At 42.3% G+C, this 17924-nt stretch overlaps 1 protein-coding gene across 1 annotated transcript; it reads right to left on the reverse strand.

Moving 5' to 3' along the window:
- Positions 1–14357: 14357 nt before the first annotated feature.
- Positions 14358–17137, reverse strand: LOC147620718 (uncharacterized). The gene is made up of 2 exons (XM_086824986.1): positions 16629–17137; positions 14358–16309 (listed from the first exon to the last, which is right to left on the reverse strand). The coding sequence occupies exon 2, from the start codon at positions 16267–16269 to the stop codon at positions 15883–15885; it is 387 nt and encodes a 128-aa protein (XP_086681112.1). The 5' UTR covers positions 16270–16309; positions 16629–17137; the 3' UTR covers positions 14358–15882.
- Between the last annotated feature and the right edge of the window lie 787 nt (positions 17138–17924).

The following is a 17924-nucleotide window of genomic DNA, read 5'->3' on the forward strand; positions in this document are numbered from 1 at the left end:
CCATCTTAATGTTTGACACCTGGCCATGTGTGTGTTGACCTCTAGGACATAGCTATTACCCCTTTGTCGAAAGGATGCAAGACAAATTATAGTTCAGGAGCGAAGATCAAAAAGAAATAGATTTAAAAAAAAAGCCTACAATAAATGGCAATACAAGTCTATGATGTGCTTTAATGTTGGCCTATCGCCTTATTGATACTTGGTAGGCGAGGAGTATTCTACTCCAGACCGATGCCTTGGTTGGTAGGGGGTAGCCTTGCCTAAAGTAAGCTAATAGATTCCTGGATAATGCCTTGTGTTAAACATGGTACCAGGATCGATGTTAGTTTTGCCTTAGGAAGGTCGCCATTGTGTGTAAAATTTGTCACGTGCATTAAATTATTTTTTTTTTTAAAAAAAGAGGCAAAAGGCTCCTGTAACTCTGATGTTTCTTGTGTCCCTAAGCTTGTGGTATTAACTTGTTCTTAGAGTAGACACAGTGTGGTCATCTGTTTATTTATTAAGCTTGGTTATTTTCCTTGACTTAGGCCAGTTATAAACTTTGATTAACCTTTGACACCTTGCTTACTCTTGATTTACTTTCAATAATTTTAAACTCCTATTAATTTGCTACACTAGCTCATTCATGTGACCCTTAAACTAAGTTCTCATAACAACATCCATTGTGGTCTAACATGCTTGAATTTATACACTTTATATCTTTTGAATTCCAGCATACTTTCACTCTACTTCACTATTTTGCAGCTGGTCAACAACAACCCTCTCGAGCTTACCATACCATAGCTTCCGAGGACGGAATCTACATCAGGAAGGGGGGCATGTTAACCCATGACGGACATTGAGATGTACTATGTTTTACGTCATTAATTTAAATATTCTGAGTCATGGGCCGGGCTTGTCGGCACCATATGTTAAGGATAAAGGGATTGGGTCATCGCCGATGAGAGGCGCACCTTGAATATCAGTAGGATAAGGGTTAGGGTCGGCCGGCCATGTATGGGCGCCCAAGTGTGAACAGCCAAGTCACCTATAAGAGTCAAATGTAACCCTAAAATCCTCATTCTAAGATGATAATGAAGCCGAGAATGTATCAGAAGCCCAGAGTGGCGACATGGAGTCAGATGAAGGTATTGATTTGCATGAAGATGAAACGAAGGTTTGGCTAAAGCGGATTGGATTGTTTGAGTATGCACAGTTGCCTTGGTCTGCATGGCAGCAAAATCCTTTTGCAAAGCAGCAGATGCAGCATTACATCACTGATGACAAAGAGGTGACGCCATAATTAGTGGCTGAGGTGTTTAAGTTGCCAAATCAACAGGGTGCAAAGCTGAAGAAGATTACGGATTCTATCATGAAAGGGGAGTTTGGGCCGCCACAGAGCACCAGGGGCTATTATATGGTGAGGAATGCAGAAAAAATGAGAAGCAAGCATCTATTTTGGTACTTGGATAAAATCTGTTTGTTGGCAAAGACAGCATACATGTCAAAAGAGGCGTTTGCACTGTTATGGAATGCAGAGCATGGGGTTCGCATTTACTGGGCCTCATTCCTTTTTGAGAGACTGCAGATTGCAGAGATCAAAGATAAGAGGAGATCACCGTCCCTGACGAAGCTTGTCCCATATTTGGGGGGTATTTTCAGTCATGTGTTGCAGGTACTTGTGGGACCGGTGATAACGCTGTTCAAGGAGGCAAAGAAGCGGAAATTGGAGTACGGATCTCCATCGGGTTCAAAGCAAAAGCCAGCAAATCGCATTACTTGGGTGACTCCGGACTGCAGTGATGCGGTAGCCCAAGCGGGAGCAAGTAAGTTTACATTGTTTTCTTCTTTGCCAAATGTGCCTCATGTAGGGCCAAAGGCCAAGACTTTCACTTTCATTCCGCAAAAGTTGGGGGAAAAGTCAGGAGAACAGAAGCCATTTCAATCTGTGTCCAAGCCTCTGATGTCACAGAGTTGGGCTAGTGTCAATTTGCCTTGGGGTATACTACAAACGAGGCTATCAACAGCCTGGCGAAGTTGGGTAGATTTATCAACAATCAAGAGGCAATGCTTGTGTCTTTGGGGAGGGTCAGAAGGTGAATTCAGAGCAGCTGGGAATATTAGAAAGGCAGATTCAGATTCTTAAGGATCAGTTGGAAGTAGCAGGAAAAGAAAAGGCTCAGCTTGAGCAAAATTTGTCAAAACTAAATGAGCAGATGCAAGGGAAGATGGAAGAAGTGTTGCAAGCAGCTATGGAATTTGGAAGTTGGGTAGATGGCTTAAAAATGTCTATTGATGTGCAGTTTAAGTCCTTTGAAGATCAGATTGAGGAGCTTATGTCGGATAATAATTTCCTGATGAACAGATTGACTACGTTGATCAGTATGGAGAAAGCAGTCTTGGAGGGGCAATCCGTTACAGGTGTGCTGGTGTGGCTGAGGCAGATTTGGAAGAGTTGAAGAAAGAGGTGCAGCAATATACTCAAAAATTATGGAGTCATGCCAGCCGAATGTTTGAAGAACATTTGGGGGAGCCCATTGACAAATTCAAAATGTGGTTTGAAGCAGCAGGTGATAAGAGTGTTCGAAATGAAAATGAGGAGTTGAAGCGGATTGTGGCAGATTTGCAGCAGCAGTTGGAAGCAGAGTGAAAGGTCAATTTGGTGCAGATGGAGTTTGAGGGGGAGGAATCAGGAGTTAAAGCGAAGGCAGACAAGCAGGATGAGCTTTAGGTGAATACTATTGCTCTTCTAAAGGTAGAGCCAGAAGCTGAGAAGACAAAGAAGTTGGAAGTTGAAGTGACAGTTCAAGATGCAAGTACTGAGAAGGATAAGGCGGAAAATAATCCGGATCAAGGGATTGTGGATCCGAAGTCAGCCTATGGCTCAAGCCACCGAGCTGTGCCAAGTGTTTAAGGCTGAAAATTAGATGCTCTTTTTGTCTACTTTTTGTCTTTCAATTTGTCAAAATCGGATGTAATGTGAAGTGTCTTTTAGAATCTGGATGGAAGTTAGAAGTCGTGGGAGTCTTTATATATGGGGTAGTTCTTGGTGGTTAAAAAGAAGACGAAGATGAAGATGTTTCTAGGCAGATTTTCTGTGTAGTTATGGGCGGATTTCTGAATGCAAGATGCAGTTTGTCAATCTATTTGTTAGTCTATTTATCAATCTGGTTGTCAATCTGTTTGTCACCAGTGTTGTCATTTAGTTTGTTGTTTTGTTTGCTAACAAATCTGAGTTCCCTTTGTAATCTATGTAAGATGTGAATAGCAGTAAACAATAATCTTTGGTAAACCATGATGCTCAAAGACTTGTTCAATGAAAATATGTATAGCTTAATAAGTAGTTAATGTCTTTTTGCAAGCAATAAAGTAAGCTTGTTTGCTAAATCTATCTACTATAGTCCAAATAATATCATTCTTGTTAGAAGTCAAAGGAAAACCAGTGATAAATTCCATACTTATTTATTCCCATGGCTCATTAGGAATAGGCAAAGGCATAAGCAAACCAAACTTCTTTCCATTATGACTCTTAATCTTTTGGCAAATAACACATTCAGAAACAAACTTAGCAACATCTTTATGCACAGTAGGCTAAGAAAAAACTCTGGTAACTATTTGCATAGTAGATGATGCTCCTCAATGACCAGCGAAAGGTGGTTGATGAGATTCTTCAATAATAGCTTGCCTAAATGGTTTAGTAATGCATAATCTCTTTTGGAAGAAAAGAAAACCATCATCATAAGAATAATCAAAAAGAGGTAACCAATCATTATAAGAATAATCAAAAAGAGGTAACCAATCATTATCTTTGATCTTGTTGTATGCATACAAAAAAATCAGAATCATTTTCATATGTTCCTTTTATGTTATCAAAAGAAATGCCTTCAATAGCAAATATATTATTAATGGTAGGTCTCCTACTCAAAGCATCAGCAAACAACAACATTTTCACGTCCAAGTGTATATTAAATAGTTGGCTGAAAACTTTGAATAAAAGATGCCCACTTAATATGTCTATCTGATATTAAAGGTTGTGAAAGTAATTTTTTAATACTTTACTGATCAATTTTAATGATAAACTCAGAAACTATAAGATAATGTTTCCAAATTTTCAATGCATGAACAACAACAATCAATTCTTTATCATAAGTACTGTACTTAAGTTTTGATAGTTTCAATTTTCTACTTTCAAAAGCAATTGCTTCAATTTTCTACTTTCAAAAGCAATTGGATGATTATCTTACATAAGCATAACACTAATACCATGTCCGCTACTACCACAAAGAATGATCTAAGTAAATCAATTAGTGTTAATACAGGTGCATGGGTAAGTGCAGTCTTAAGTGCATTAAAAGATTTTTCATGCATGTCAGTCCAAACAAAAACTTAAGTACTGTACTTAAGTTTTGATAGTTTCAATTTTCTACTTTCAAAAGCAATTGCTTCAATTTTCTACTTTCAAAAGCATTTGGATGATTATCTTGCATAAGCATAACACTAATACCATGTCCGCTACTACCACAAAGAATGATCTAAGTAAATCAATTAGTGTTAATACAGGTGCATGGGTAAGTGCAGTCTTAAGTGCATTAAAAGATTTTTCATGCATGTCAGTCCAAACAAAAACTTTTAGTCTTTTTCAATAATTCAGTCAAGTGATGTGCTTTTTAAGAAAAAAAATTTACAAATCTTCTATAATAAGAACATAAACCAAGAAAACATCTCAACTCATGTCTAGGCCATGATCTAATGGTCTCTACCTTTTTAGGATCAAGACAAATTTCTTCTACAGACACAATATATCCAAGGTATTTAATTTCTTTTTAAAAGAATTCACTCTTGTATGGGTTGGCATAGAGTTTATTTTCTTTCAAAACATTGAATACTATCTCTAGATGTTTTTTGTGCTCATCTTCATCTTTGCTAAAAACCAAGATGTCATCAAAGAAAACAACTACAAAATTTTGGGGCTTCAGGAATATATCGTTCATCATGCGAGTAAGTGTAGTCGATGCATTAGTAAGTCCAAAAGGCATTAATAAAAATTCATAATAACCCATTTGCACGAGAAAAGCATACTTATAAACATCTCTTTCAGCCATTCTAACCTAATGATAGCTTGGCTTAAGGTTAATCTTGGAAAATAATTTGGCTCCTCTCAACTTATCTAAGAGATCATCCACATGTGGAATAGGATATCTATTCTTGACAGTATTCTTATTTAAATCTTGGTAGTCAATACATATGCAAGACGTTCCATTCTTCTTTTTGAGGACAAGAAGAACCCTAATAAGTTCCCTATCAAGTAGGTCCTCAATCTGAGATTGGATCTCTTTTTTATCTAGAAAATTTACTCTATAAGGAGCCCTACAAGGCGGAATACTACCAAGAATAATGTCTATCCTATGGTCTTCTAGTCTAGTTATAGGTATTCCAAGAGATAACTCATTCATAAAACAATCTGAAAATTGTGAAATGAATGGTTCATGCGAGGTGTCCTTGGAAATCAATTTAGAGGCAGAAACCTCATTAACCATGACTAGATAAGTCTTTTCCTTTTTTCTCATTGCTCTCTTAGCTTGGGTATGGCTAAGGAGTACATATCCACTAGATTCTTGTAATCCTTTTAAGTATACTTTCTCACCATTGAATTCAAAAGATATGACATATAAATCATAATCAATGTGAGGGTTATGCTCATATATCCAAGGCATTCTAAGAATAACATCATATGAATGCAAAGATGCAACTAGAAATGTGTGAGGTTGACTATGTGGTGTAGTGGATAAAAGTACATCTTTCACTTCCTTCGTGCAATTATACTTTGTTCCTTGAAAAGCTATTTTTTTAAATACTTTGAAGGAGTAGCATTCAATTTAAAAGCATACATCTAATATCAAAGTCAGGTTCAACACTTCTTGATCATTTCCTATTAGAGAGTAGTTATTCCAATTATATTCTCTTAGCTTATTCTTCATTTAATTGATCTTGAAGAGAGGCAAGGCCAGAATTACATACGGGCATGGGACTCACCAAAACCTGCGAAGGGAGGCCGAGACCATAGCATGTTGCAAAAGCACAATTGAAGGCAAGCGTCTCAGATGAATGAAGATCCTCGTGCAATCCCAGTAGTTTGATCTTGAAGAGAGGCTAGGCCAGAATTGCATACAGGCATGGGACTCACCAAAACCTGTGAAGGGAGACCGACCATAGCATGTCGCAAAAGCACAATTGAAGGCAAAGCGTCTTAGAGACGAATGAAGATCATCGTGCAATCCCAGTAGTTTGGTGAAAGATGAGGCCGAAAGCTGGCAAATCAGAGTCATAAGTTTATTGGAAATAGAAGGAGATCGTGGGTTTGAAATGATAAGGGATAGAGAAAGAAAAATAAAGATATAAAAATTTGATAAATAAGCAAATAAACATGTGAAGAGTAGTCCTTGCTTCGAATTTGTTGAAGTCATATGTTGTCCCAATTTTGTGCAGCAAGAATCCCAACTTCAAGTATCACAAAAGCCCGTAAGTGGTATTTGAAGCCTTTGAGATTAAATTGTTGAAGTAGCCCACAATTGCCTTGAAAGAATGTGTGTGACCAAACTGCTTAAATCCTTTTTCCCTTCTTTCTCTCGTACCTTTATAGCTTTCCGAACTCTTAGAGAGCTTGTGTGGGCAATATTTTTTTTTGAATTTCAAAGCTTTTGAATAGAAAGCTTTTAATTTTTTTTTAAAAAATCAACCTTTTGAAGCTTTTTTTTTTTGGTAACCAAATGTGTAAGGGAAGGTAGAATCTTGAAGCTTTTTAAAAGCTTTGAATTATAAGCTTATAAGGTAAGTTATAAAGCTTATGTTATAGGCTTTTTAATATAAAGCTTTAACACAAAGCTTAAAGCTTTAATACAAAAGCTTTAACATAAAGCTTAATGGCTAACACTCAACGCACCACAAAAAAGGAGAAACAATGATGATCATTTGGCACAAGAAGAGGAGAGAGAAATTAATAAGGCGGCCGGTGGCTATGGCACTAAGGAGAGAGAGAGAGAGAGAGAGAGAGAGAGAGAGAGAGAGAAAAGATGAATTCGCCGCCGATAGGGTAGTGCGAGGCAACCCATGACGCTTGAGGATAAAAAAAGTGATGGAGGGGAAAAAAATAGGAGCCCTTGAATATACAAATCCTCAAGCTTATAGGCTTAGCAATTTTGAGATTAGAGTGATGAAGCTCCTGACTGCTAATTACATCCATATTGCTTGATCCTTAAGAGGTTAAAGATTAAGGAAAGTCATTTTGCAAGAAGAAGAGTGGTTTTGGTTTTTGAAAAAGGTGGCATTAATCTATAGCCCTTGATCTAATTCTTCATTCAAAGTTCCATAAAATTCCCATAAACCATCCAACCTTTGCCCAAAGGTTTTTATGCCTTTCTTCCTTTTACCCTTTGGATTTTTGGTGAGCTCCTTTGTTTGTCCAAGCACTTATACCCTTGTTGCAGACTTTTGCAGGCCTTTCTTTTTCATGTGATAATTCTCTTTTGATTTTTGAAGCTTTTGTAATTCCCAAAAATCAAACCTTTGGCCTTCTTTGCACTAAATAAATTACGTAAACCTTGATTTTTAAAATTTTCTTCAAAAATCCTTCTCCTTGTGTGGTTCCCAAAGCTCTAATACCACTGTCAGGACCTTTATGACACTTGGAGAAGGAATTCGAATTTCTCAACACAAAAATTAGAACATAACATATACTTGTACAAATTAAGAGTATAGACCTTAATAAACAAAGTGAGATGGAGAATAGAGTAGAGGTCACCATCAACACAAGAGTGGGTTGAATCTCCCCTAGCTTGAGTGTGGCCCTTATACCACTCACCCATATTTATATGTACTAAAAAAAGCTTACTTTTCAATAAGATAACTTCCAAAAACAAAGCACAATTGCTTTTGAGTTTATGAGCATGCAAGATCTACAAAAACATAGCAAGAAATACTATAAAGTCTTGGGCCTACCAAAAGTATAAAATACTATTTGGTATGTAAGAAGGTATGAGGCCTTAGCACGTTACAAAAATATTGATGCCTGAATATGAAATCATAAAAGGTGTTCATATGTCTCATGATATCGCATAATGATCTAGCACATGTTCCACCCGCGATAGTCATAATTAATGTACATACTATGGTATTTAAAAAATGACATGTTTTTTCATTATGAATATAGAGTTTTGAGAAAACTACATTTTTATTCACAAGATACAAAATATATAGTAAATGAGAATGCTAAAGACACAAGATTATAAAGCTTTATTCATAAAGGAGTGATTTTGTTTATAAAAATTGATCACCATAGAGACAAGACGATTTTTACAAGCCAAAGCAAAATAATAATGGGAAAACTAGTCACTTTAACATGATAGAAGGGAAAAACCAATCACTCTAGTTACTAGCCATAACCTTAATGGGGACGCCCATTATTTTATTTCGGGATATTTTATTTGGATGCACATTTTATTTATATAATTTACCAAGATTATTGTGTTTAATTAGTTGTGTGCGTTGGTATAATATGGTCAGGATAATGTGTTTAATCATCTGTGTGCATTGACTATTATTATTTTGGATGTAGGTGATGAATGAGTGGCAGATTACATGTTTTTAAATAGACACATTATCTTTTCATCCTTTGGCATTCATTAATTATGATGAATTGTATTTTAAAAATAATTTATTATTAAATAAACAGGTCACCTTTTTAATCTTCAGCATACATTAAATTTTAGTGCCTATTACACACAACATTCGTAATCACACATTGAAGAGCAGACTCTCCCCGACTTCGACACTTTTTTTGGCCACCTCCCTCTTCTCCCTTTTCACAAACGTCAGCCCACAGTGATGATGGCCTTTTTACTGTGTGAACCCACAAAGTGGCCTCAGTAGCCTCAACGGGGTCAAGACCCTGATGGTAGCTGGAAGGTGGTGTTAGAGCTATTGGGGCAGAAGTACTGGCATAACATGGTGGCTTAGCCCCACAGGGCGGCGCCAGGCGACTGAGAAAGGGGGCACAAGCAGCTATCTAGGCTGCTAGTGTTGGGCCACACTGATTGGGCTAGTGGGCGATGGGCGAAATAGACAAAAGGGCAAAGGTGGTGCTAGCCTTTTTACTATGCGGACCCACAAAGTGGCCTCAGTAGCCTTAACAATCAAGACCCTGATGGTAGCTGGAAGGCAGTGTTGGTCGGTGGTGGTGGTGGTGGCTGTTGGCAGAAGTGATGGCAAAAGATGGTGGTTTAGCCCCACAAGGTAGTGCAGACAGTTGTATCAGGGCAGCACAGGCAATTGAGAAAAAGCGGCGCAAGCAGCTATTTGGGCTGGGCTAGAATGTGATAAGTGCAATACACAAAAGGGCAGAGGTGGTATTGGCAACACTCATGCAGCTATGATGGTGGTGTTGGTGACGCTGATATGCAGGCAATGCTTACATGTGTAGGTGATGCTAGCAAAACTAAGAAGTGCTGAGATTGATGCTGGTGGCAGAGATGGAGCTAGACAGAAGGTGATGGCATCAATAACTCCAAACTCGATGATGGTTGTCCTCGCCTTGATAATGAAGACATTAATGAGCTCCTCACTTTGATGATGATGGGGATGATGATGGCCATGCCCTGATCATCATGCCGGCTGAGTTGGGTGAAGAGCAACCTCTCTCATGTGCTCATGCTGTCTTCTATCCTTTTCACAAATGTTGACTCATAGTGACGACGACAGCCTTTTTACTATGTGGACCCACATAGTGGCCTCAGTAGCCTCAATGACCTCAATCTCAAGGTCTTGATGAAGGAGGTGGTGAGGAGATGGTGGTGGGGGGTGCCTCTCTCTCAGCAACAACTGGTCATATAGGTGTCAGGCCTGGCGAAGCACGAGTAGGTGTGCCCACATATGAACATGATGACATCTCCGACCCATTGAGAGTCTTGGCAAAGGAGGTGGTGAGGAGATGGTGGGGGGGTGCCTCCGTCTTGCCAAAGGAGGATGACGTTGTCAGGCGTTTTTCTGAGAGATGTTTTGGGCTTGTGTACATATGCCTGCATGGCATGTGTGAAGACTTGGCCTTTGAATGCGTTGGCAAATGTACTGGGTGAATGGTTTTGTTTTGGGCTTGTTGCAGGCTTGTCTGGAGTGTGGTTTGCTGAGGTGATATCAGTTGCTCGGTAGCTCTGAGTTTGTGTGCGCGTCCAAGAAATAAATGGGCACTCAAAGCTGTATTTGAAGTGTGTGTGGAAGCATGGGAGCAGTTAATAGATTAAGGGGCCAAGGTCACATTGAGCACTGGTGTGAAAAGGAATATGATGGTGGCCATCTTTTAGGCAAAATCAAAAAATAATAATACAACATGGCTAGTTAGAAGAAGAGGACATGGAGGTTTATTTCCTTGCCAGCACGAAGCTCTAGAAGGTTGGTGAAGGCGTGGAAAAGCGGGTTGCCATTTGGAGCAGGGCTCGCGGGTGATGCGCAGCTGCAGACAAAAAGTGGGTTGCCGCCTTGTTTTTTTGGCTCTCGGGCGTAGCCGCAGGCACACACAAAGGGGAGCCGCCTACGTGAAGTTGGGGGCCTCCCTTGTGAAGAGCAACGAAGAGGACGTGGAGGTTTATTTCCTTGCCAGCACGAAGTTCTGGAAGATTAGCGAAGAAGAAAAGGTGTTGCCGCCTTGTAGAAGAATGGGGCTCTGGGACTCGGCACAGGAGGGCCGCCGTGTGAGAGATGTTGGCAGAGCTGAGGGCTGTGAGACAGAGGGTGGCCGCCTTGGGTACGAGAAGCTATGGCTCTTGAGGTGGTGGTGGTCGTCTGCAGAGCGGAGAGCAGAGGCTGAGCGAATAGCAGATGGGCTGGTTGGCGCGCAGTGGTTGGCGCAGAGATGAAGTGCAGGGGTTGACAGGCTAGCAAAGCGTGGGCTGGTGTGGGCCGCGTAGGTGAAGCCGGATGTGGAAGCAAGGGCAGGTGTGCTGAAGACCAGAAGTGATCGTGGTTGGCACATGAGCGTGCGGGGTTGATGATGAGCAAAGAAGCTGTGGCGACTGAGAGGAGGTCGCCTAGGAGACAGAGCTGTGGACAGGCGACAGGGTAGCTGGATGCTGACCAGAGAAAGTGTTTTGGGTGTTGTGTGTTGGTGACATATGGTGCCAACATGAAGGACCATCTGAAGAGAGATAGAGATCGTGGCGGTGACTGACGCAGGCAAAGACAGTAGAGGTAGCCATTTCAGAGAGTGCTGGCGACACACACAGAAGTGATGGGCTGCAGAGAGAGTTGAGGGTTGCTGGTGGGGTGCCCTCTGAAGAGAGAGAGTGGCCGGGTTCTCTCTGGTGTGGTTGGCGCAGCCACCACGGACGCTACTGGTGGGGGCTGGTCGTTTCGTGTATGGTTGCCGTCAGGAGAGAGAGTGCAGTGCAGAGAAGTGTTGATGTGTTTGTGGCTGAAAAGGCTTGGTCGTCAGACGCAAGGTTGTAATTCCCGAGGTTGTGAGGTCGTGGTCGAATTCCCTTGGCAGTAAATCCAGGCTTGAGTAAGTGTTTGTAAGGTTGTGTGAGTAAGGCTTCTGTGTCGGGAGAAGCTTGTATGATGTGTTTTCTGGGAATATATTGCTGGGTGTTTACTTTGTCTATGATGCCCCTGTTTTGTGCTATCTTTTTGGTGTGGGTGGTGTGGTGAACTGAGAGAAGTGTTCCAGTCGGTGGCTGGTGGTGCCCCCGTTCGTGTTTGTGTTTCCAAGGTTGGGAGGTGAAGGGCTATAGAGGCAATGGTCTTTTTTTCTTGTTTTCACCTCACATGCTTTCTAATATATTCCAAATCAACACACCATACAAGCTTCTCCCGACACAGAAGCCTTACCCACACAACTTATAAACACTCAGGCCTGGATTTACTGCCAAGGGAATACAACCTTGCGTCTGACGACCAAGCCTTTGCAACCACAAACACATCAACACTCTGACCTGTCACTCGCCTCTCGCCTACATGCTGTGCCAATCACACCAGAAAGAACCCGGCCACTTCTCTCTTCAGAGGGCGCCCCACCAACCCTCAACTCTCTCTGCAGCCCATCACTTCTGTGTGTGTCGCCAGCACTCTCTGAAACGGCTACCTCTACTGTCTTTGCCTGCGTCAATCACACCGCCACGATCTCTATCTCTCTTCAAATGGTCCTTCATGTTGGCACCATCTGTCACCAACACACAACACACAACACCCAAAACACTTTCTCTGGTCAGCATCCAGCCACCCTGTCGCCTGTCCACAGCTCTGTCTCCTAGGCGACCTCCTCTCAGTCGCCATAGCTTCTCTGCTCATCAACCCCGCACGCTCACGTGCCAACCACGATCACTTCTGGTCGCAGCCCTCCGGCTCCTCTTCTCCAGACCACACGTCGGCCCTCCAGCACCAAGGCTCTTCACTTAAGTGGATCCCTAGCCCGTCCTCTCTGCCCACCTGTCTTCAGCAGCAGTCGCCAGCATCTCCTTGGCGGCCTCCACACGTTGGCATCAAGGCGGCTCTTTCTCTCTCTCTTTGCACCAGCCACACGACCACCAGTGCTCGCTAGCCCGACCACCTGTCTTCGCCTGAATTCAGCACCAGCCGGTGCTTCCACAGTAGCCGTAGCAAAGCTCCTCCACGTCCTCTTCACTGCTCTTCACAAGGGAGGCCCCCAGCTTCACGTAGGCGGCTCCCCTTTGTGTGTGCAGTGGCTACGCCCGAGAGCCAAAAAAAACAAGGCGGCAACCCACTTTTTGTCTGCAGCTGCGCATCACCCGCGAGCCCTGCTCCAAAAAATGGCAACCCGCTTTTCCACGCCTTCGCCAACCTTCCAGAGCTTCGTGCTGGCAAGGAAATAAACCTCCACGTCCTCTTCTTCTAACTGGCCACGTTGTATTATTATTTTTTGATTTTGCCTAAAAGATGGCCACCATCATATTCCTTTTCACACCAATGCTCAATGCGACCTTGGCCCCCTAATCTATTAACTGCTCCCATGCTTCCACACACACTTCAAATACAGCTTCGAGTGCCCATTTATTTCTTGGACGCGCACACAAACTCAGAGCTACCGAGCAACTGATATCACCTCAGTAAACCACACTCCGGACAGGCCTGCAACAAGCCCAAAACAAAACCATTCACCCTGTACATCTGCCAACGCATTTAAAGGCCAAGTCTTCACACATGCCATGCATCCATATGTACACAAGGCCAAAACATCTCTCAGAAAAACGCCTGACAACGTCTCCGGCCCAATGAGGGTCTTAACAAAGGAGGTGGTGGCGGGGGTGTCTCTCTCTCGGGTGTCGGGCCTGGTGAAGCAAGAGTAGTTCTGCCTGCATGAACACAATGACTTCTCTAGCTGAGGAGATGGTGGTGGGGGGGTGCCTCTCTCGGTAGCAACATATAGGTGTCAGGCATGGCAGATCAAGAGTAGGTGCCGTATAGGTTGAAGTTGGCTATACAGGTGTCGTATACAACAGGTGGGAATGAGGAGTAGCAAGGGGCACCTTCTCCACCTTAATTGAGCTCCCATGACTATACTAAGGTTGGGAATAAGGTGGTGAGATGAGAGAAAGAGAGAGCGAGAGCCATTAGTAAGACTCCTATGACTATAGTAAACCTTAGGATATAGATACATTTGAGATCATTTGTCAGAGTCATTGCTTGAGCCGTGTGCATAGCTTTCTTGGTGGGAATGTTGGCTCTATTTATGGTGAAGAAAAAGAAGAAATATAGCAAGGTGCAAAGCCCAAATACAATAATGGTACATTTTGCAGGATCCATTATGGCGATGATCGTGTTTTGGGTAAATAGAGAGATAGAGATAGAGAGTTTTCGATGGTGAGAGTATGGAGGCTCACGATTATGGCCGTGATGATGTTTTAGGTAAATTAATAATTAATAATTTAATTACTATTTAATCTCTCTCTCTCTCTCTCTCTCTCTCTCTCTCTCTCTCTCTCTCTCTCTCTCTCTCTCTCTCTCTCAGTATAGAATTTATTCCGAGATGTCATTGGCTGAAAGTTTGAGACTTACGAGTGCTAGGGGATCCACTTAGCTGTGATGGTTTTTGGGTAAATAGAGAGGTAAAGAGTTTTTTATGGTAAGTGTATGTTTTTTTAGAGAGGGAGATAATGACATGTATGTATGTAATCTTCTATTTTGTATATGAAAAAAAGTTAACTATAATGAATACATATAGTTATATATATGAATTATGCATTTATGTATGTTATATATGTGTGTGTTCTTATACGTTATGTATTTATAAAACTATGTATATGTTATATAAGAATACATATAGGTATGAGGGAGGTGAAGACCACCACATGGAGGGGTCAAATATATATTTGAATTTTGAGTCTTTTTGTCTTCTCTTCCACACGTCCAATTATTAGTCGTCCCAATGATGTGACAACTAATTGTGAGCATGTCAATATCAAGTCATTTGCTCATTTGAATTTTGAATGAAGTTTTTCATTTTCTCATCGAGCCTTAGAGAAGCTCTCACCAAAGCATGAACTTCACGCTCTGACGCTCGAAACACTTAGGTCACGCTCACCCCGAGTCCACCAGTCACACGATCGTACATGTGCTCCACCTGCTGCTCCAACTCCACGTCATCCTCTACTCCATGGTTTCTAGCTCCACGTCGCCTTGCTAGGTCCAATGCTCACCTAATGCTCCAACTCCACATCGTCTGCTCCATAGTTGCCAGCTCCACATCGCCAGTTCTGCTCCAGCTCACAGTTCAGCTCTACTCTAGCTCATAGTTCATGTTGGTCTCCTGCTTGCCTTCTCAGCTCCATGTGGGCTCCTCTAGTGCTCAGCGCCCTTTCCTCGTCTAGCCTAGCGCCAGTCCACGTTGTGAGCAATCCACGTCTTGCAATGCCAACTCGAGTGCCTTGATAGCAAATGCCTAGAGAGTGCAGCCACACAATAGTGAGGAGAAGAGGGAGATATGATAATGAACAAGAGAATCAGCACAAGGTTATGGGGATTTATGGGAGTAGAAGATGTAGTGGAAAGCATGACTTCATTATACAAGTAGGTCCTTTTTATAGGAGAGACCTCATTACATATTCTAAGCATATGCTAGATGTGATGCCACCACATATGCCTTTTAAGAGGTTGGTCCTACACAAGAGACTTATACAAACTAGAGGTTATCCACACACACTAGAACCGCTTTATTTAAGGCTTATATTCAATGCTAGTTTACTCAACCACCTAGCACTTGTTTATTCCCACGGTAATCATTATTAATATTTAACATTCCCCCCATAGTGATAATGTGGCTAGAAGGCCCAGTCATCTTGGACTAGGTTTACTTTATCTTCTGGCTGCTACTTCTTGTCATCGGAGGTAGAAGAAGCGAAATTTTCATAGTCTTCATCAGCTTTCAGCTTTGCGAGCCTCTTCCGACACTCTTCGAATATATAGTGTCCTGGCTTGTGGTAGTAGTGACACTTTCCTTTCTTCTTCTTGGTGTCACCCTGTGATGACGAGTCCACTTTGCCTTTGTCCTTGGAGAAGTAGGCTAGGTCTCCTTTGCTTGCATCACCCATGGATCTGTTCTTCCTTGTCTGCTCCTCTTGGAGAAGTAATCCAACCAACTCGAAGGATATAGGATTGCCTTCTCCTCTCATAGAGATGTTTAAAAAAGTATGGAAACTCTGATAGGACTTAGGTAAGGAGTTAAGAATGGTGGTGATCAATTTCTTGTTATCAACTACCTCATCTATATTCGGCATCTGTTCTTTAAGGTTTGTTACCTTGGTAAGATGATTTGAAATGGAATCACCTTCGTCCATGGTCAGGTCATCCAGTTCTCGCATCATGTATATGACTTATGCTTCATTATGGGACTAGAACATGGTCTCAAGGACCACCCAGGCAACCCTTTGCAGAGCTGCAGGATCGGATGTGAGGCACAATCAAGCGCTTGACTGAGAGAGCGATCATGGCCATTGCTTGAGCATCACGAGCATCCCACCGTCTTTGGTCTTCACTGGGTCCATGAGGTGGTGCTGTACCCGACACAACTTGTGCCACAGTCTGAGTCGCCCTTGATGTCGAGGCGCCAGGAGTTGGTGCAACAACAAGACGAGGCTCTTGCCCGGTGACAATCTCCCATAGCCCCTTGGCAATTAAGAGATTCTTGAGCATGAAACTCCATAACGAGTAGTTGGGACCATCAAGTCGATCTTCGGTTGTCATGAAGGCACCAAATCCAGAAAGCTCATTGGAAGTGGCTCTTTGCGACATCCTCACAGTAGCATGAGATTTTCCAAAGCTGGAGAGAGAACTAGGAACAGGACCCCCCCCCCCCTTGATGTGAGCTCTTTGAAAAATATGAGAAAAAGAGAGTTACGAGAGCATGCACACAAGGCACCGAGATATCACGAGATTGAAGGTGCAATCACGAAAGTATACCAAGAACATGGTGTATACTTGAATGAGCTAACACAAGACTCCTCGAGTACTGCGGAAGAACAAGAGTGCCTATGGATGCTTCCACCTTATATAACCTTCCCTAATGAACAAGAATCCCCAAAAATGCAACAGAGAGGCCTTGAATTTGACAATAAATAAATGAAAATGAGAGCCCCAAAAGAGGCTTGTACCTATGTGAAGAAGATGCTGCCGAGCTGAGTTACTTCTCCTCTCTTTCCCTTCCTTAGATACCCACGGAGCTAGAGCTGAGGACAGAGGCTGGGTAGGTCTATAGAGCTGGCCAAGGCGGCGTCAGCAAAAGGGACAGGCACATGTGGCAAAACCAAGCGTACCACTAGCTGAGGTGGCAAAATTTGGCAAGACGGCGCGTGGAGCTGGCTCAGGCGGCGATCACAGGTGGAGGTGGCACTGGCTGCAGCCGCTCCGGTGCGCTGGGCAGCACTAGTGCCACTCGGTTGGCCAGCGGCGGCGCGGGATGTGGAGTGGCGACGACTAGCTCTGAATAACGACGGCAGCTGGCAGCGCAGGGCTTTGGGGGGGCGACGGCATCTGGCTCTAGGGGCGGCGGAGTTGGGCGGTGCCTAGCTCTGTGACGGCAATAGCAGAAGCTGAATGCAAAACTCCACGTGCTATAACAAGATTATGGGGATTTGTGGGAGTACAAGATGTAGTGGAAAGCATGAATTCATTATACAAGTAGGTCCTTTTTATAGGAGAGACCTCATTACATATGCTAAATGTGATGCCACCTTATATGCAAAATAAGATTCCACCACATATTCTAAGTATGATGCCACCACATATGCCAAATATTATGCCACCACATATGCCTTTTAAGAGGCTACTCCTACACAAGAGACTTATACAAACTAGCGGTTGTTCACACACACTAAAACCACTTTATTTAAGGCTTACATTCAGTGCTAGTTTATTCAACCACCTAGCACTTGTTTATTCCCACATTAATCACTATTAATATTAAACATGCCTTTGCATCCTCCAGCTCAGGCGCCTCCGCCTCCTCCAGCTACTCAGGGTCGCCTTCACCTCCTCCAACTACTCAAGGTTAGTCGCCTTTGCCTCTTGAAACTCAGCATGGTCTGTAGCCTTTGCCTTTGCCTTTGCCTTCTCCAACTGCTCAAGGTTGGGCATCTGATTTCTATAAGAGAACATTTATTGCCATATACATGAAACCTGAGCAGTTTGGGATCCTCTCCTACAAATCATATATGTGGCCATTAGATTGGTGGAGTCCCAGGTTTTAATCAGATGCATTAATTAGCCGTCAATGGAGCATCTAACTTAGGTACCTCCTGTATATATAAATTTTTAAATTTATCTTTTTTATAAATTTATAAATTATAAATTATTTAATTTATAAACTTTAATATATATATATATATATCTAATTTAGTAATATTGGTGTTGTAATTTTGGAGAATGTAAATCCTGCACCTCTTGAGAAA

The sequence above is a fragment of the Cibotium barometz genome, chromosome 31 (genome assembly GCF_041138505.1).
Source record: "Cibotium barometz isolate CiBa-2024 chromosome 31, ASM4113850v1, whole genome shotgun sequence".
NCBI lineage: Eukaryota > Viridiplantae > Streptophyta > Polypodiopsida > Cyatheales > Cibotiaceae > Cibotium > Cibotium barometz.